The sequence below is a fragment of the Bos grunniens genome, chromosome 4 (assembly GCF_055505025.1).
Source record: "Bos grunniens cultivar Pamir isolate PY7600 chromosome 4, Bosgru_T2T1.0, whole genome shotgun sequence".
Taxonomy (NCBI): Eukaryota; Metazoa; Chordata; class Mammalia; order Artiodactyla; family Bovidae; genus Bos; species Bos grunniens.
The window spans coordinates 66,392,501-66,414,186 of record NC_141168.1 but is presented as its reverse complement, the minus strand read 5'-3'; the positions used below and the strand labels follow the sequence as shown (position 1 = coordinate 66,414,186).

The following is a 21,686-nucleotide window of genomic DNA, read 5'->3' as shown; positions in this document are numbered from 1 at the left end:
CAAAATTGACTAAAATCTGAACATTTTAAGAGATATAACAATAAATATAAGCCTTATCCAAAATAAATTTTCTGCCAAAAGTTCCATTATGCTATGGATTGAGTCAAGTCCCCTGTGTCCTTAAAGACATAAAGAACATCAATTTCACTTTGACGGGACAAGCCAATAACATATTACCATTATCTCCTATTGCCAGTGATTAACACAAGTTTATTGTGTACCCTTTAGATATAAGGTGCTGTGGGGCATTTAATCATCTATCAAAGAAGCTGCAGTCTGGTATGGGATAAATATATACTCAAAATGTACATGACTGCCCCATAAGTGTTCCAAGAGGGACAGCAATAAGTGATACTGGAGGAGTTAACAGCTGGGAGAGATTATGTGCCTATAAGCAGAATCCCAAGGCATATATATATTCCTAATGGAATTCATTAAAGACAGTAAAGAAAGATAAGTTCAGATGGACAAACGAGAAATTCTTACCATCTAGCCCGGTAATAAAACTCTTTCTGGGTCTGAAAAAGATCTATTCTGGATGGCCTGGATATCCATCATGCCATTTTTCCTTCCCAACTGGAAATTTATGCAAGACTCCGGTCAGTTATGATTCTGAGGTATCTTATAGATTAAGCTGTGGTCCTTAATACAGCCCTTAATAATAAGTAAAGGCAAAGCCACTTTGAACAAATAGAATCTGTTGTTTCTAGGAGTAAGACAGATGATTACATTGGAAACTGAGGACTTTTTTTTTTTAACTTATGAACAAAAAGAAAACAACCAGTAGAATAATTGGCTTTTTATTATCTCATTTGTGAGATCTTGAATAAAGGATAATAAATAGACTTATTTTTAATATATCTTAAGGCAAGAGTCTAGGAAGTCTGGATTGGATAATCTCCACTGCTCTTTATAGTCTTCATTTGGTACATAATACATACCTGGCATTTAGGTTATCAGACAAGAGTACAAATTTCTGGCACAGAAGGGCACAGACATCAGGTAGACACACTTACCTGGATAGTGACTTTAGTAGTTCTTCTAAGCCTTATAAAATATGTCCTATACCTTAAGCAGATTTGAAGTAACTTCATCTTTGATTTTAAAGCAAATTACCCGTTTGGTAGATAATGAGCATTCATTTAAACTGGAATCAAGGAATTCATTGTGAACAGTTTAAAAACTGTTCTGTCCACAAAACACAAGATTTCCAATTCAACTATTCCAAGTCCACTACCTACAGTTTACTACAGAAAAGCAATGATTTAAATTACTTGCTTTAAGAAGAAACAGTCAACCTCCTAATTTGACACAGTAGTCATGTATGGATGTGGGAGTTGGACCACAAAGAAGGCTGAGTGCTTAAGAATTGATGCTTTTGAACTGAGGTGTTGGAAAAGACTCTTGAGAGTCCCTTGGACTGCAAGGAGATCGAATCAGTCAATCTTAAAGGAAATCAATTCTGAATATTCATCAGAGGGACTGATGTCGAGGCTGAGGCTCCAATACTTTGGCCACATGATGCCAAGACCCAACTCATTGGAAAAGACCCTGATGCTGGGAAAGACTGAAGGTAGGCGAAGAAGGGGATGACAAGGATGAGATGGTTGGATGGCATCACTGACTCGATGGACATGAGTTTGAGCAAGTTCTGGGAGATGGTGAAGGACAGGGAAGCCTGGTGTGCTGCAATCCTTAGGGTCGCATTAGAGTTGGACACGACTGAGCGACTGAACAATTTGACATAATTTACATTTGGGAGAATCAGAAAGCTATTTGAAACCTCCTTAGATAATTGGAGGGAATGTATTTAGTGATGAAGAGATATAAAGTCTGTTATTATTTCCTGACAGAGAGGTTGACCACCAATAACTGAAATGGAAGTACTTCTAGAAGGATGAACCCCACTTCCTGTTAGAAGTGAAACAATCAACTCAATAAACATTATTTGCAAGCTATGGATCCAGGGCTTCCCTGGTGGCTCAGACAGTAAAGAATCTGCCTGCAATGTGGGAGACTTGGGTTCGATCCCTGGGCTGGGAAGATCCCCTGGAGAAGGGAATGGCAATCCACTCCAGTATTCTTGCCTGGAGAATTCCATGGACAGAGAAGCCTGGAGAGCTACAGTCCATGGGATCGCAAAGAGTTGGACTGAGCGACTAACACACACACAGATTTAGGGGCTGATATGGACAAAGGTTCCTGTTCTTGTAGAGTTTTTAGTCTAATAGAGAAAGTAAGACATACACATAAGTAACTTTGATACTAAGCAGAGTGTGATCTATACTATACATACAAAGTATTATGAAAGAGCGGAGATAAATTCTGGCAATGCAATCAGTCAATGATCTATGATGGAAAAATGTGTCACTTCAGGTAGACTTTAAAATATTTTAAAATATCCAGTATGCAGAATTGAGGAAAAGTGCATTCTGAGTAGAAATGGGAAAAACAGAGAATTTTACATGTGTTTCCCTAGTGGCTCAGATGGTAAAGAATCTGCCTGTAATGCAGGAGACCCAGGTTTGATAGCCAGGTGGGGAAGATCCCCTGGAGAAGGGAATGGCTACCCATTCCAGTATTCTTGCCTAGGAAATCCCTTAGACAGAGGAGCCTGGCAGGCTACAGTCTATGGGGTCATAAAGAGTTGGACATGACTGAGTGACTAATACTGTCACTTATACTGTAGATGTGTTGTGGGAACCCTAAGAGTGGGTATGAGGCCATGAAGAACAGAGAGTTGGTAATAAATAAATATGTTAGAAAGTAGAATAAGGTCAGATGGCAAAGAGCCCTTGAGTTGCATTTGTGGAGTTTAAAATTTATTCTTTGCCAGCTGAAGGGGTACTGATGTTTTTTGAGCATGGCAGTGAAAAGACAGAATTTAGGAGGATTAATTTGCAAAGGGTAGATTGAATGTAGGCCACTGGAGCTAAGGTGACTAGTTAGGAGCCTACTGTGTGTGTGTTAAGTCACTTCAGTGGTGTCAGACTCTTTGCAACCATATGGACTATAGTTCACCAGTCTCCTCTGTCCATGAGATTTTCCAGGCAAGATTACTGGATGGGTTGCCATGCCCTCCTCCAGGGGATCTTCCCAACCCAGGCATCAAACCGGTATCTTTTATGTCTCCTGCATTGGCTGGTGGGTTCTTTACCACTAGCGCCACCTGGGAAGCCCAGGAGCCTACTATAACTACAACAGTATAATTAAGGTCATGATGGTCAGGACTAAGGTAGAAGGATTAGAAAATGTGGAGAGAAGTGAAGAATTTAGGCTATCAGCTATGGACGAAACAGTCTTGTCTGTATTGATTTTAAATTTACCCGTATGTGAAACAGTTCCCTTTATACACTACCAAGAATAGTGTTGCTGTTTAGTCACCAAGTCATGTCCACCTCTTTTGCAACCCCATGGGCTGGAGCCTGCCAGGCTCCTCCCTACATGGGACTTCCCAGGCAGGGATACCGGAGTGGGGTGGCATTTCCTCCTTCAGGGGATCTTCTTTCTCCACCCAGGGATCAAGGCCACGTTTCCTGTGTCTCCTGCTTGGCAGGCAAATTCTTTACCACGGAGCCACCTGGAAAGCCCTACCAAGAAGACAGAAGAGCCTAAACCTCTGTCAAAAAATTCTAAAAGTTAAAATAGATGATGACTATTCATAACTCATAGTTAACTTTGACAAATCTTTATATTTGTTGTTTTAACTGCTCAAGAAAGAGGAAAAGTGCATCCCAGAATTCTTGGATATCAGAAAGGAGAAGATGGGAATATACTAAAACAAATTTCTCTACAGTCCTCATTATGCTTAACCACTAGCACTTGCCACACTCATAAAGTCTGCTGATACTTAATCTCTGGAAATTGTACTTATTTAAAATTTTTAGTCTATGTCATCTTAAAGAAAAATATACCTTAAAACTGGCTATTGAAGGATAATAGCATAAAGTGTGGACACGTTCTCAAGTTAAAAATACAGTATTTTCAGAGGTGAGTAGCAAAGAAGAAAAGAAGTAAAAAGTAGGTAACATGTACCTCAAGGATCATGCTGCTGCTGCTGCTGCTGCTAAGTCGCTTCAGTTGTGTCCGACTCTGTGCGACCCCATAGACAGCAGCCCACCAAGGATCATGCTAAGGACCTCCAAATAATTGGTGCACTTTTCAATGCCCCAACCCTATTATCAGCTTGGAGATTAATGAACTCTAGGACACATCTCCCAAATCCCTGTCCAGTCCCATCCTGCAGGTGTGTTCCTCTCTAGGCAGATTACCTATGATTAGACAAAAGAATGATCTATTCTCTGAATGAGATTCATGCTTTAATCCTTAGTCACCTTTGCTCATCCTCAATCATTTGTATCTATTTTCTCTTTCCTCATCTCTGCTTAATGCTAGGTTGAAAAGCTCAAGACTGATATTTCTGTAGGCAAAAAATAGTCAAATATCAATAACTTCATAAAGTCCAACCTAAAAATCTATTTCATATGAAGCATCACCCAAAGCTATACCCTCCATGAAGACTTCTACGATTCTCCATGTGCATATGTACTCAAGTCTGGGTTTGCAATTTGGTTATCACTCTTTTTCTTCCTTTACTTGGACTCTCTCATTGTCTATGCACATGTCCATCTCTCAATTAGAGTTCTAGCTCTCTGGAGATTACAGATCATCTGCCAGTTTCAACAGAATATGTTGCTCATAATAGGTGCTCAATAAACGCTTATTGAACTTGAATGAATGAAACTCATCTCTGTTTCTTTCAAGCCACTATTATAAGGAAATGCAAAGTAGCAGTTGATTTTTACATGGCAGTTTAATTGCTCAGTGTTACAGCCCACTGCCATAATAGTACATACCAAAAACACAGAGAGAGGAATAGCTACATTAATAGACTTCTGTGTTTCCTAAAGAAGTGTTGGTCTTCTAGTTGTGAAATTTATAAGTACCCAAGGCACCAAGGAAGGGCAGAAGAAATGTTATTGTTGCCACCATCCTACAGCAGAGTCAAATTATAATGGAAGAATTTACCATTTTAGATTGAGTTAACACTGTATATTCTCTAGAAGGATGTAAATTGTCCTCATTTTTTATTTAAGCTTAAGTAAAAGACCTTATGAACTGTTCGTTTTTTTTCCTTGAAATAAAAAAGCACTATGAATAAAGTTCTTTGAAACTATGTTTAAAACATGTTTAAGACAATAGATATTAGACTGTAGAATCACAGTGATATTTATTTAGATAGTGTAAAATGTAATGATTTAAATACTTATACCATGTTATCACTTATGAGAAATTCAGTGACAATGTAAATTTGACTGGGCCTTACAGTATCTCTTAATACTATGAAACTAATGATGGAAATTTTAAGTCTTAAATGTTATAACAGATGTCAACAAATGCTGTGAAGAAAAACTTACAATTGCTGGCTCATCTGTATAACATGCACAAATTTTAGGCAATGTTAAGTCAATTTTACCAAACACAAGTCAAGACTAAAGGTAAGACTAGGTAAAGTTGTTTTTATGTGCTGTATTCATTTTAGGAAATCCACTTAAGTCTTTTCTTCAGATAATCCTCGTTGTTTGAGAAAAATCTTAATACATTAAATAATGTATGCCTATTGAAAAAGGGTAATCAATATCTTTTTACAAAGAGATATGATACATCTTTAAACAAATCCTATGAGCAATTCTTATTCTTTTTCCCTGCCCTAGCATACCTGAAAGACAGAACATGCTTCTATTACTAACTGCAGATCATTAGTATAAAAAATGTTATTCCCTGGATAATACTCAAACAGTATCCTCAGAAATAGAATTAAGGGCTTCATCCTTCAGTTTTACTATGGAACATAATTTTACTTGGCCCAATATGGTAACCTTTACCTAGTAAAATGAATTTTTACATAAAGTCCTCTGAGAAATATACTGAATGTTTGCAAATACGTGTAGCCCTAAATCACACATCTATGTCCTGTTCTATACCAATTTGTTCAAGTTCTTGACTTTTAGGTTTCTTGACAGTTGAAAGAAAGTGAAAGTGAAGTTGCTCAGTCGTGTCCGACTCTTTGTGACCCTATGGAGTGAAGCCCACCAGGCTCCTCTGTCCATGGGATTTTCCAGGCAAGAATACTGAGGTGGGTTGCCATTTCCTTCTCCAGGGGATCTTCCCAACCCAGGGATTGAACTCGGTTCTCCCACATTGCGGGCAGAATCTTCACCGTCTGAGCTACCAGGGAATCCTTTCTTGATACTTCTACTTAATTTACCTTTAACCTACATGTGATATATTGATTAACTCTAAAAGAAAATGTTTACAATCATACAAATTCTCCTTTATTTCTTATATATCGTTATATCTTAATTATTGATTAACAGCACTTAAAAATATCAGAACAGACTGAGTATTGCTATAGATCCAACCAGTCCATTCTGAAGGAGATCAGCCCTGGGATTCTTTGGAAGGAATGATGCTAAAGCTGAAACTCCAGTACTTTGGTCACCTCATGCGAAGAGTTGACTCATTGGAAAAGACTCTGATGCTGGGAGGGATTGGGGGCAGGAGGAAAAGGGGACGACGAAGGATGAGATGGCTGGATGGCATCACTGACTCGATGGCTGTGAGTCTGAGTGAACTCCGGGAGTTGGTGATGGACAGGGAGGCCTGGCGTGCTGCGATTCATGGGGTTGCAAAGAGTTGGACACGACTGAGCGACTGAACTGAACTGAACACTTCCATTGACTTGCATAGGTTTTTGACCTAAAAAATAGCATCAAAAATTTTGTAGTTAAAAGGAAATAGAGAAGATGAGATTTCCTGTTAACTATCTAGAATGTCTATTCAGTACTTGACACAAAACTGTTGAATAAATAATGATAATCACTATAAGCATTTAAAAATCAATGTGTATGATTAACATTTTATAATTTCATGTGTTTGAATAAATTTTTATTCAATATGTTCAAATTTGCTAATGGCAAAAGCTTCATGCTTACTATATAAATATTGTTTTGAAAATGTAAAATGGATTCCAAACTATAAACACAGATCCCTTTATTAAAATGGAAGATTTAGTTTCATGAGGCTCAGTTTTTGGTTTTCTTTGTTATTTTTGAGTAGGTATCTTACAAGATGGCTTTCCTGGTGGCTTATACAGTCTGCTTGCCTGCAACACAGGATACATAGGATCAATCCAAGGCTTCCCTGGTGGGTCAAATGGTGAAGAATGCACCTACAATGCGGGAGACCTGGGTTCAATCTCTGGGTTGGGAAGATCCCTTGGAGGAGGGCCTGGAAACCCACTCCATTATTCTTGCCTGGAGAATCCCCATGGACAGAGGAACATGGCAGGCTACAGTCCATGGAGTTGCCAACAGTTGGACATGACTGAGCAACTAAGCCCAGCACAGCACAGGATCAATCCCTGGGTCAGGAAGATTCCCTGGAGAAGGAAATGGTAATCCACTCCAGTGTTCTTGCCTGGGAAATCTCAAGAACAGAGGAGCCTGGTGGGCTACAGTTCACAGGGTTGCAGAAGAGTCAGACATGACTTAGCAACTAAAAACAACAACATCTTGGAAGATATAACCACTGCAAATAAAACTTTATTTATTTATGCATTTTTGTCTGTGCTGGGACTTTGTTGCTGAGAGTGCTTTTCTCTAGTTGCATAGAGTAGGAGCTACTCTCTAGTTGCTGTATGAGGGCTCACTGTGGAGGCCTTATTGTTGTGGAGCACGGGCTCTAGGGTGTGCAGCATTCAGTAGTTGCTTCACCATGGGCTCAGTGGTTGTCGCTTCCCAGCTTGAGCGTACAGGCTCAAAGTTGCCACGCACAGGCTTAGCTGCTCCATGACATGTGGGATCTTCCCAGATCAGGGATCAAACCCATGTCTCCTGCACTGGCAGGCAGATTCCTTACCAATGAGTTACTAGAAGTGAAGGGAAGTGAAATTGCTCAGTTGTGACTCTTTGCGACCCCATGGACTGTAGCCTACTGAGTTCCTCTGTCCATGGGATTTTCTAGGCAAGAGTACTGGAGCGGGTTGCCATTTCCTTCTCCAGAGGATCTTCCCGACCCAGGGATTGAACCCGGGCCTCCCGCACTGTAGGCAGACACCTTACCGTCTGAGCCACAAGGGAAGCCCCCAAATAAAACATTTTTAGGAAGTCATTTTTTTTTCCCCAAAAAAGAAGTTTCACAGGGAAACTGGTGAAATAACTGATCTCATTTAGAAAGCATATGAAAAATGGAGATTGTGGAAATTCAATTTTACTTTCCTTCTAGTATATGTACAAGGAAATTATCTAATTATATTTGGAATTTAATGGTAGATTTATAAAAATGGCAAGTTTAGTTATCTCCATTAGAATAAAGTCAAGTTGAAATGAGAAACAATTCATGTTTCTTAAATGTTTGCAACTTCTAGAATAATGTTTTATTTAGAAAGTATTTTAGTTTAACATATCACAGAAATAAGCTAATAAATGTAACTAAAGTTTTAAATGGAAAAGCTTTCTTTTTAAAGAAAATGTTTTGGAAGTACTTTTTAAAATGAGAGTTGATCTTAGGCTAACATGAGTAATTAAATAACTAAAATTATTTATACAGTCATAAAGAAAATACTTGTTGTTCAGTTGCTAAGTTGTGTCTGACTCTTCGTGACCTCATAGACTGCCAGCATGCCAGGCTCCCCTTTCCTTTACTATCTCCCGGAGTTTACTCAAATTCATGTCCTTTGAGTTGGTGATGCTATCTAACCATCTCATCCTCTGCAGCTCCTTCTCCTTTCACCTTCACTCTTTCCCACCATCAGGGTCTTTTCCAGTGAGTTGTCTCTTTTGTACCAAGTGGCCAATGTATTGGAAATTCAGCTTTAGCATCAGTCCTTTCAGTGAATATTTGGGGTCGATTTCCTTTAGGATTGACTGGTTTGATCTCCCTGCAGTTCAGGGGACTCTCAAGAGTCTTCTCCAGCACCACAATAAGAAAAAAACAGTTTTTCAGTGCTCAGCCTTCTTTATGGTCCAAGTCTCATTTCTATACATGACTACTGGAAAAATAAAGCTTTCAGTGTATGGACTTTTGATGGGAAAGTGATGTCTTTGCTTTTTAATACACCGTCTAGTTTTGTCATAGCTTTCCTTCCAAGGAGCAAGCATTTTATACTTTCATGGCTGCAATCACTATCTGTAGTGATTTTGGAGCCCAAGAAAATAAAATCCATCATTGCTTCCACTTTTCCCCTTCTATTCCCCATGAAGTGATGGAACCAGATGCCATGATCTTAGTTTTCTGAATGTTGAGTTTCAAACCAGTTTTTTCACTCTCCTTCCCCCTTATCAAGAGGCTCTTTAGTTCCTCATTGCTGTCTGCCATTAGAGTGGGATCATCTACATATCTGAGGTTGTTGATATTTCTCCCGGCAATCTTGATTCCACCTTGTGATTTATCCAGCCCAGCATTTTGCACAATGTTCTCTGTATATAAGTCAAATAAGTAGGGTGACAATACACAGTCTTTTCATACTCCTTCCTCAATTTTGAACCAGTCAGTTATTGTATGTCCAGTTCCAACTGTTGTTTCTTGACATATAGATTTCTCAGGGGACAGACAAGGTGGTCTGGTATTCCCATCTCTTTAAGAACTTTTCACAGTTTGTTGTGATCCACAGAGTCAAAGGCTTTCTCATAGTCAAGGAAGCAAAATTAGATTTACTCTGGAGTTCCCTTGATTTCTCTATGATTCAACAAATGTTGGAAATCTGATCTCTGGTTCCTCTGCCTTTTATAAACCCAGTTTGTACATCTGGAAGTTCTTGGTTCACATAACTGCCAAAGCCTAGCTTGAAGGCTTTTCAGCATTACCTTAACTAGCATGTTTAGCATCCAATTAGTGCAATTGGAGGGCAGTTTGAACATTCTTTGGCATTGCCCATCTTTGGGACAGGAATGAAAACTGACCTTTCCAGTCCTGTGGCCACTGCTGAGTTTTCCAAATTTGCTGACATACTGAGTGCAGCACTTTAACGGCATCATCTTTTAAGACTTGAAATATCTCAGCTGGAATTCCATCACCTCAACTAGCTTTGTTCTTACTAATGTTTCCTAAGGCCCACTTGACTTCACAGACCAGGGTTTCTGGCTCTGAGTGACCACACCCATCGTGGTTATCTAGGCTTATGGTTTTATTCTTCTGATATAATAATCCTGATATCCTCTACTAAAATCTAGACTTTTAAATTCCAAATTGAAGCACACATTAGAGAAAGATTTAATTCTCTTATGTACAGAAGTGAATAAGAAGATCGGATAATTAAAAACAACTAGAAATGATAAATTAGCTCTTATTTTATCAATCAAGAACTTATAAAACAGATCTTTACTACCATGACTTAATATTTTTCCAATTTTATTATTTTTCAGGACTGTTTTCTCTTTAAATAACATTAAACATTTTTATATTGAAATAACTGACTTTCCTTTTATTTGGATGTTTGCACATAGTTGCCATTAGAACAGTACCCAAACCTCATCCTGGTTCAACAAATAAAAATCCTGCTTATTTCTGGATGAAAATGAAAATATTCCTCCTCTCAGAAATGTACTGCCATTAAAAGAGGATAGAAAAATTGGAGTGAACAAGTGATTTCCTTTTCCATATATATCTTGTTTAGTTTGCTTTATTCGGAATATAATTAGAAAATGCCCTACCAAATTTCTCATGTCTTTTCACTATGGCTAAGGATAAACAGCTAAAGAAATTTTAATTTTCATCTTGAAGTCAGAATACAATGTTAATACTAATATATTTAATAAATCTTATAACTCCCATATTCTATATTGCCATTTAGTGTTAGATTGCAAAGGAGTGTTGTTTTCTTATAAACGTAATAACATTTTCTCTCATAAGCTATATTGCCATACTTAGGATGCAGTTTATAATTCTATTCTACATCCCAAAAGATTTGACCCCAAGGTAGAGTTCCAAAGTTCCATTTTAAGTCAATAGAAGTTCTAAGAAATATAATAAAAAGGCAGATTAAGGTTAATGAAACATAATTTTATAAATCAAATGTATATATATATATGTATATGAAATTTCCCTAAGATTTCTTCCCTTTACCTTCAATATTTTACTGTAATTTGTCAAAATTTATGCAACACTGTTTAAAGAAACTGGATTTTATATGATTTGGAGGCTTATTCCCAAATGAGTTCAGATAGTTTTGCTGTAGTGATGATTAAAAAACACAACTAAATTCTTTAAGATTTACCATGTTATGTGATTTATAAGAGTAATGGATGTGATCAGAACAGCTGTAATAAAATGAAAATACAAATGTAGTTACTTTGATCATTGAGGAGACCAAGTATATCACATCTAATCTCAGAATCAAAATAGTTGCCCATTGAGATGCAACTCGTATCCTTCCATTTTGTGTCTCATAAGTGGCAGCTTTCAATAAGCATTCAAGTAAAATAATTAGCCTCCAATTAAAATAAATAAATTTATATTAAAAAAATAAACATTCAAGTATAGGTCTAAAGGACCTTTATATTTCTAATGTGCTAGCCAGAGAAATAAAAGAAAATTTAAATTATATCTTATCATTTGACCATTAAGTCAGCTTTGATGCTGCTTCATAAGTCCTTTGAACATTTATCTAAAAACTGTTTTTGCCTTGTTCCTTGGACCAAGTTTCAGTCAGAAATGTCAGGATGAGTATATGGTACACAAAGTATATGCTCCTATTTCTCTCTAATTCCTCTTTGATAATGTGGGTTCTGGTTCCTTGAAGATCAGGACTTCAAAGTCCTGGATGTGCACTACGGCTCTGGCCAGTCCTCCCTGACATAGCTCATACATTTTTCCTGGACTGTTGGTTTCTCTGCCAAGCTACCCTGATGGGATGCTGCCCATCCACGGCTCGCTCCTTGCAAAGCTGTTTCTTGGATATCTTGACAGATATCTTCCCTAGGATTACATATGGTTTGTGTGATTAGGTCTATCTCATCTCTGAGACTGTTGCTTTGCTGGAGCTATTCTTTTGCTTAAATTAAACTGTAGGACTGACTCAATGTTTAGTTTCCTCCAAACTGTGCTTAGCTATGTTCTGTTAGTTCTTAGCATGAGAATGGAAGAGGGAGTAAAAACAATATTTATCTTTTATTACAAATCTAGTAAATTATGTCTTTCTCTGACCTGCTAATTAATAAAAGGGACCTGAGATTTAATGTTTAAAATGCAAATTTATCAAGAGTAAGATAACATTATGTGACCAAGGATTATTTCTGCTCCTGCCTTTTACATGCTCTGCTGATGTTACACCATTTTGAGTCCTCAAACATTAAGATTATGGTAAGCACACTGAAGAATGTTAGCTTCCACTAGTTATGTGAAATCATCTGGGCATCGGTTGCTTATATAAATTGTTAATTCTATCCTACTCATAGAAACTGCTTATGGGATTTAGGAACCCTGAGGTAGAGGTTTATACTATGTTTTATTGGTGTCAAAGTTTTTAAATACAATGTTGTACTTATCTGAAAGGTAAATTTAAAATTCTCCCAAAGTAGTTAAAATGCATATAATTTTAACATATATTAAAACAATATCTTATGTAAATTATCTTCACAATAAGTAATATTTTGAAATGATAGTCAACTTTACATAACAAATTCTTTAGTCATAAAATACCGATAGTCACCCAAAGACATCCACTTCCCTAATCCCTATGTAAAAGCTGAAGTTAAAATACCATATGGGTATATGAAACCCTTCATTCTTCCCTGGTGCTAGAAGGGAAAAATTTAATACTGAATAATAATTTTCATTTTTAAACAATTCAGTCAATTACTTTTTGACCCTTAGCAAAATGAAATTTCTAAGGCTCAGTGTTAGTGCAAACGAAGATGTACTTTCTAACAAAGTGTCTTCTTTAGATATAAAGCAGAAGCAGTAAGCTGCAATACTGTCAGCTAAAAATTTTTTGACACTCTTTGCCTAAATTGTAGGGATTCATACCACAAATGTCAGATACCATCTGTATAGTTCTATAAAAATCCTTTAAAACCCTATAGGAACCCACAAATTTCCACAATTGGCACGGTGGGGATACAGCACTTTTTAGCTGAAGGCACTGTATCTATGGGAGGATCTTTTTATTAGGAGGAACTAGAATGAGTTGTAAGTGCCACATATGGGGACTAGAATAATGTAAAAAAGAACAGCAGTTACTGAGCCATACTTGTAATGCTTAAAAAAAAAAGAGAGAGAGATGATAAAGAGCTGGCATAGTCATAAGTTCTATACAATCACTTTGGAAAGAGATCTCAAAGCTAACTAGCAAAGTTAATAAAAAAAAAAAGTTTAGAGATTAAATAAAAAAAAGAATTAAAACAGAATGAAAATTATAAGGCCCAGAAATGTTAGGAAGAAAATTAAAGATGACTGAAAAAGTATGAATTAAAACATTTGTGAAAACATATGTAAAGGAAAAAATGCTTTTATGTTTAGAGGTTCTTAATGCAAATTCAAAATATCAGCAAAACTAGTACAGACTTAACAGGTATGAAAACAATGAGTATTTCACTTGTTCAAGTCACTTTCAATTGCTTTCCTCTGATATACAGAGCCACTCCAATTTTAAACGCTTTTATCCACAGAGAGATCTAAGATCTGTAGGGATTTTATATAAAATATCACCAACCAAAGGTGTAGGATCTGCAAATTCTACATATGCCTACAAATAGTAATTTAAATTTTAAGGCAGCCACAGATAATAGAAGGAAGAAAGGTAATATTATATACTTGAACTTTTTCATTATGTTTCAAGACAATTCACAGCTTATATTAGATTTTCAACACTGTTCTACATAATTGGCATCTAGCAGTGTCCCTTTTAGCTATCTTTGGTTGCAAAGTATTATTGCTAGGAGAGGCTGGAGTTTATCATTGGAGTTATACAATGAACTGAGGTTCTCAAGAAGCAGAGGATGTTGTAAAGATGACTAACTGGGACATGTAATGCATAGAAAGTTCTGGGGTATGTAGAATCTGCATTCAACATGTTAATAAAATGACTGATGTGGTCTCCATTGAAGTCCTGGAATAATACTAAAATACTTTTGTGTGAATGCTGTGGCCTTTGATTCCCTTACCCTGAGTGAGGTTCTGGCTTCGAAGAACACAACAAAATTATTTTCTAGTCTTATAAGAGCCATATTAACATTCTATACAGAAATCTATACTGAAGATCATTAACTTGCAACCTCAAATATTTGCTTTAATAAGAGGGAGACAATAATAATCACCTGCAACTAATATAGACTATTAACAGATAGAACTTTGAAATGTCATGGAGGCTAAGAGGATTCAAGAATGACACATAAGAAATGATCTGAAAACTCAACAGTAGGAGACTCTAATAATCAGAAAGGGGAACTGCATGACAATGGAAGGCTTTATGCATAGAGCCCTCCACACAAAACCAGCTCAGAAAGTACATTCGTTTTGATCTCTAGAAACAAAATTTGAAAACATAAAAATGGGAACTTCATTTAACATTTTTACAAGAGAAAGAAAAGGCAAATCTGAGCCAACTTATTGAGAGTGAGGAGAAACAATTGCTTAATAAAAAAGAAAAAACTGACTTGAACTAAGTATGGAGGGTACATCATTAAATTTCTCTTGGCTTCAGGTTTGGAAGGACACAGGAAATGGATTGATTCTATCAGTGTGAGTTCACCTTCCAGGTCTACTCCAAATGTTTTCTTCTCTTTTCATTCATTTAAGTCTAACACAAGGGAGAAGAAAGTAAGTTCAAATTATTTCTGCCTGAACACAGCATCAATCTTAACTCTTCATGTAGTTTTTATGAGAGGCAAACACTGATATAAAATAGGAAAAAGTGAAAGTGTTAGTCCCTCAGTTGTGTCTGACTTTGTGACCCTATGGACTGTAGCCCACCAGGTTCCTCTATCCATGGATTTCTCCAGGCAATACTACTGGAATGTGTAGCCATTCCTTTCTCCAGGGGATCATCCCAATTCAGGGATCAAATATGGGTCTCCTGCATTGCAGGCAGATTCTTTACTATCTGAGCCACCAGGAAAGCCAATAATCTATAAAACTCCGGAAAGTCAGGTAATCAGGGAATATTGGCACTGAAGTGCAGAAGGAAAGATATTATAAATTGTAAAGATATTCATATTCTTATTGGAAGTGTCTTTTACATTTGTTTAGACCATAATGGCTCTAGAACTCTTACAATAGCAGTAGAAAATAAATTTTAGAACTCTAGTTAATCGAAAAGAGTGAAAAAAACAAGTTTCAAAAAATTATTAGGTAAAATCTATAATATTCCACCTGGCTTTAACCAGTCTTACTTTCTGCTAAAATTCTCTTGAACATTCATCTGATTAATACTGTATTAATCTCAACAATTTTTGTTTTCTTTTTCATTTCACCCTCCACAAGATAAAATTTAACAAGGGCTAGGAGGATAATTACAAATGCAGTGAAGACCTGCCCCTTTCTATTCCCCTAACTTTGGACAGTTTTAAAATACCTATTAACTAAATAACATTTTTAAAAAATCATAAATGTACTGTCAACATTTCAAAAAAAAACTCTTAATATTCTATTCAATTATCTCATCTTCTGAAATTTCTTCTTCTTATTCTTCTTCAGAGTTTTAAGAGAATCCTGGATTGTATTTTGGAGGGATTACTTCTTGAAATCAAACCATTTTAAGTAACTGTCACCTCCCATTTGATTCTTTATAATCAGTATCACATGGTTACTGAGTGCTTACTTTGTTTGGTATAATGTCTTAGGGGTTTCATATACTATAATATATCTAAAACATAGTCTCTGTCCTTAAGGGATCTTCCATTAAGTGAGAGATAACTGTAAAATGAGCATGTATGTGTGCAAGAACACATGAGCATGTGCACAATCACACACACAGACACACACACACTATGCTAGTTACAAATGCTGGTACACATAACAAGTTCTTCAGAAATATGGAGATGAGTGTAGGTCCTGACTGCAAAATTACTTGGGAAAGCCTCCTGGAAAACTAGGATGAGACCCTTAAGAAAAGGTAGAATTTAGAAAAGAGAGGACAATGAAAAGCAGAAAAAGTAGAGAAGAAAGGCAAAAGAGTTAAGGCAAAATAAATGCACTTGTTTGGCAAAAGCCTTCATTTAGGATAGTCTAAGGGAAAAAGCCACAGAGCCAGGAGGTGTTAAACATGGAGTATCAAAACGAAGAATATGGATGATAATTTGGCCCCCTTTTCTCTAAAAGTAATTTATGAGAAGCACTAAACCATAACTACTCTACTCTTGTAAAGCTTCAAAACATCTTTTCTATTAACTTAGAGAATATCTCTATGTTTTACTATTCTGGAGTTGAATAAAGACTAAGTGAAGAAACAGTTTGTTTCACTGTTTCCTAAATCTAAGGACATTTACATTCTTGGATTCAGTAAGTAAGATACTGATTATTGTCTTAATAAAAATGTTTTAATGATCAATATTTTAGGTATTATTTAATACTATAGGTAGATCCAGATGAGCTAAAGCATCCTTTGACAGCACACTATTGAATGTTATAATTTCTGTATCGAAATATGTAAAGACATTCTCAAATAGTACCTAGAAAGATAAACATTTACAAATATACACATCCTAGATTTGATAAGGTAAGTGTAAACAGATGCCGTGACTCCTTCCAAGCAAAAACCCCACAAGACTAATTAAGAGAAGCAACTGGCTCCCTGTAATATGAATGTGCAAAATTAAAGCATGATAAACTGATATTTACATAAATATTAAACCATTCTTTTATACACTGTCCATGATCTTCTCAGATATGTCATGAGTGGTTCAATGAATGGCTTTTTCTTCAAATGGAGAAAGTATTCAGAGGCTAAATTCCAACACTTTAAAATGCCACACACACAACAGTCTTTATCTGTTTGAGCACTGCCTCTAGAATGTGAGAAATGATTTTGTGATAAACAGTCTTATTTTTAAACAAGCATTTCTACACAAATCTTTAGAGTTGAAGCAGGAAAAAACAAACAAAAACACTTACAGGTGCTGTTAGATTTACATTAACCAAACGGTCTCTATCCAGTTCCTCAGTTCTCTAATGCTGCAGCTATCTGTTTAATTTTACCTTAAATTTTTCTAAGGCCCTTTCCCCTCCTTTATTCATTTTGGTAAGCTGAGCTCATCACCATTTTTCCCCTCGAGCCTGTTCTCTCATGCCCTCTCTTGGTGGGCTTTTAAAGTTGCTACGAAAGTGAAAGTGAAAGGCGCTAAGTTGTGTCTGACTCTTTGTGACCCCTTGGACTGTACCATGGATTTCTCCAAGCCAGAATATTGGAATGGGTGGCTGTTCCCTTCTCCAGCGGATCTTCCCAAGTCAGGGATAGAACTGGGTTCCCTGAATGGCAGGCAGATTCCTTACCAGCTGAGCTACCAGGGAAGCCCTTAAAGTTGCTATGATTTTCCCGAATTGTCCTCTTTGTCCCCAGCATTCAATCAGTTGTCTTGTCATGGATTCCTTGCCCTCCCAGGCTGTCTTGCACTTAAGTCACATACTGAATCCTGCAAGGATTCATTTTCTGCTTCGAATCTCTCCCAACTTCAGAATGTCCTGCCTCACATTAGTTTTATTCAGGCATGGTTCACTCAGTACACTCTCAGATTACTCATTCTAAAGCACATCTCTGATTATGTGAAACTCAAGCCCATAACATTAACAGGCTCCATACTGACTAAAACAAACATCATAGCTTGATCTTCAAAGCACTCAACGATCTCGTCTCCTTTCATATATTCCAAATTCTATTTCCCTTTTCATATTCCAAATTCCGGTCAACTGCATATTCACTGTTCTCCAGACAGATATCGTGTGTTCTTGCTCTGGGCTGATATTCTTTTATTTGAATTGTTCATTGCCTCCAACCTCAGATTACATCTTAGCTCAAACATCTCTTATCTCACTGACTCTGAGGAAGGTGCTCCCTACCATAAACTCCTGTCTTACATTCTTTCACTTTATGGGATCTGCTTACTTCATGAATTATAAGAGGAGGTGGAAGCAAAAGAAGAGGGACTATCAAGGAAAGTAACCACACAGTTATGGAGTGCCTACAAAAAACGTATTGAAATGCAGAATATTTTTATATTGTTTATGATCTCCTCTATAGCAATAATGAAGTATTACAAGAAATAATATGTCAGTAACTCTGAACACAGCACTATGAGGAACACAAGGAACAATTTATTATGTTCCAGGCACTCATTTCGTTTTCAAGAATCCAGTGAGGTTCATATTATTAGGACTTAGCTCACTTTCAGCTGAGAAAGCTGAGGAAAGAAATAAATCTTAGCTATGAAGTGCTAACTCTGGGATTGGAACCCCCACAATCTATCACCAGAGCTCAAATACTAGGCCTCTCTGCCTCTTGCTAACAATTGCATCAGCATAATTTACCCCTCGCCTCCCCCTCACCAATAACAAGGACCATACCGTGATTTCATTTCAGGACATATGACTGTGCTATTGAAATGTAAAAAACAAACAAAAAACCTTTCACTTCTGTCTAATTTTAAAAGAACTTTGAAGTGCATTCAGTTATATGCAGCCAAATTTTGATGAGAGAATTAGATAAAACTTTTTCTTTGTCTTTGATGTACATTAAATGCCTTAACATTCTTTATTTCCAAGCATCTTAAAACTCTATAAAGATGAAGATATAGAATATTGAAATGACATTCCATCAATAATATTTGACATCGAATATACAAAATGTTAATGGCAGCAGCAGAAACAGATTCAAAGAGAGAATGCTGACCAATATTCTGCAAGATAATTAAATATATGGTTATAATTTATACAACTTAGGAAAAGACAAAATTTAGTCTTCCTCCAATTTTTGTCTTTTCTGAATCTATTTCCAGTAAGCCAAGGGAAGCTTTCCTTTGATTCTGTATGGAAAAGACACATAAATATTTCTCGCATGCATTAATTCATACAAGCATAAAATGTACAATAAATGTGGCAGTACATCAGACATTACTCAATTTTTATATACTGTTTTATACACACTGTTTTTTCTGAGATATTTTATAATTAAAGTGCAACTTAATAAAATGAAAAGTCAAAAATAGCAATTGACAAACAAAAACTACTACTAATCTATCAATGCTGTGATTTAGCCCAATTATTATTTCAGGTTCTAAAATACAGCATTTAATGAACTATTTTATTGAGTCAGTCAGTTTTTTAATGTTAATATTCTTATCATTGGGCACAAGTTTTAAAAACCACCTCCCTACATACTCTTTACATATAATTCACAACAACCCCTATAGATCACATAGGAGCTCAAGGAGTTGCATCAATAGCTTAAACAATTTCATTACAAATACATTTCATTTGTCTGAAATAGGTATTTTTTAAAGAGGGAAAACATGATCTAACTCTTGTTTGCTCTTTAAAGTTTTATTGTTTTAGCATTTTATACAGGGAGTGAGTATTAGCATACTCAGGAGAACGGCTGAAAGTAAAGGTCTCAAGCTACCCACTGCATGGCTGAGAGGATAAAGCAGGGATATAAAAACTTTTGTCAGATTGTATACTTTCCTCATGTTAGAGTGCTGCTACTCTCAAGAGCATATATTCACGTTCTTTCTACTTTGAGTTTTATTACTTCTTTTGTATTATTTAATACATCTAAAGACACTTTCAAAAGACAAATTTTTCCATTTTGAAAAAGTAATGGTTTGGAACCTGATAAAATACATTAATGTTCACCGTGTGTTTTTCACAGAGGTGACAGAGTAAAAGTGCCATAAAGCAATTAGGCACACAACCTTAAAGACGTTAATATGTCAAACAAAATGAGATGTCCAGAAAGTCAACAAAATAATATCCTGTGAAAGGCCAAATGGAAATAGGCCCCAGGAAAGACCGTATTTCTCTTTCAGGCTCTGACTAGATATTTAGTGAAAAAATACGGGAAGAAAATATAAGAATGAGAGAAAGTACTGTTCTTACCTCAATAACTTGAAAATAGAAGCACATGATGTTTAACTCTCAGAAGTATGGACGTTAAGTTACAATACATCCTAACTAAATGAACTGCTCAGGATTCAGATTCTAATTTTCCCTCCTGAACTCTAAGTTTTAACGAGGTCCATACTTTTTAGTAAACAAGAAACTGATACGCTTGGCTTATTGAATAAGGCCAGGCATTTTTTCAAGTGTCATACACATTTCTGAAATCCACAATACATCAATTTTTAATACATCTACTCTCTCAGCTCCATTAAAAAGATGGTAGGGGAAAGATTTTAGAGTAATTAATGATATAGTTAGCTGCTAAATATTAATAGGAATCGTAGTCTTGCATAAAATATAACATATAAACCTTGCCAATACAGACGCACCAGTAATTAAAGTTGAATATGTAATTACACTGATTTATAAGACAGGCAAAAAGTTACACTTTACTAGCTTCTATGTAAACTGTGGCTAACAGTTAAACTTTGCATTTTACGGTTTATAAAAACGGGCAATATCTTGACTACAGTTCATAAATGGTTTAGAGACCTGTAATAGTAGTAAAAATTATGACAACTTATTCCATCATGAATATTCTTATTGCACCATACAAACCAAACTGTGATAATGATCCATAAGATGAAGACTTATCTTAGACACTTCTATACACCCAAGAGAATGTTAGTAGCACTAAGAATTTGTAGAGGACTGCTAGTCCAGCCATTACAGGACACTGGAGAGAATCTAAAGGCTGTATTAAAAGCAATTCTGATATACTTTTTAATATCATGAACCTGGTGAAGTTTAACTCCATTTAAATTTGTATTTTTTACTTCTACACTATTCAAAACTTCAGAAGACTACTAAATTTTAGAAGCATGGGCGTATAGGTTCTTCCCCTTATGGAGTCTGTTAGCCCCACTTACATGTGCGGCTGAGGCGAGCAGCCTGGGCTGCTGTTCCCATTGCTGTCGATATGATCCAGGGAACCATTGAGGTCTTCGTGGACAGCCTGCAGCAGGCCGCTGGAGGCGTTATTGATCAGCCCGGGGTTACTTAGCAAAGGTAAACTGCTCTCTGCCAAGGCAGCCTAGTGAAATGAAGAGGGTGTAAAACAACTTTGGAAATGCCCTTTCAAATAATTTTTAAAACGTCTATCTTCTATTGGTTTTCAATTCTGATACAGGTATTTCAAAGGCATTTCAATAAAATGTACGGGAAAGACAAAGGTTCCTAACTGGCAACTTGTGGCAGCAACACCAAGGAAATTAAGTGTGACACTCAAATATAAACAACTGTTCTCCCAGCAAACTTTCTCATTCAGCTTCCTATATAATGAAAGAGCGTCCTCACATGAAGCAAAATACCCCAAGATAATATAAGCAGTTGCTCTGCTTTTTAAAAATGACCAGAACTTAACTCAAAATAAAGAAGTCCTGACATTTGCCTCCTCTGCATAAAAATTATATATTATAATTAAACTTTAAAGTTTTTGCCACAAGCACCATGTTCCCCAACACTATGATGTGAAATCATTTATGACAGCCTGGATAAATATTAATGCATAGCCACATGCATTTGCAAAAGCTTCTATC

The 21,686-nt window shown here is 36.4% G+C and overlaps 1 protein-coding gene across 50 annotated transcripts in view; it reads right to left on the bottom strand.

Moving 5' to 3' along the window:
* The window catches only part of FOXP2 (forkhead box P2), a 665,882-nt gene that overhangs the window by 15,686 nt on the left and 628,510 nt on the right, over nucleotides 1-21,686 (bottom strand). For all 50 annotated transcript variants that reach the window (XR_015162584.1, XR_015162585.1, XR_015162586.1 and 47 more), the window contains one exon: nucleotides 21,018-21,181. Coding sequence is in view for 45 of the 50 variants with exons in the window: in XM_086396670.1 (XP_086252796.1) it covers nucleotides 21,018-21,181 (164 nt within the window). In the remaining 5 variants the exon portion in view is untranslated. The remainder of the gene's footprint in view (nucleotides 1-21,017; nucleotides 21,182-21,686) is intronic.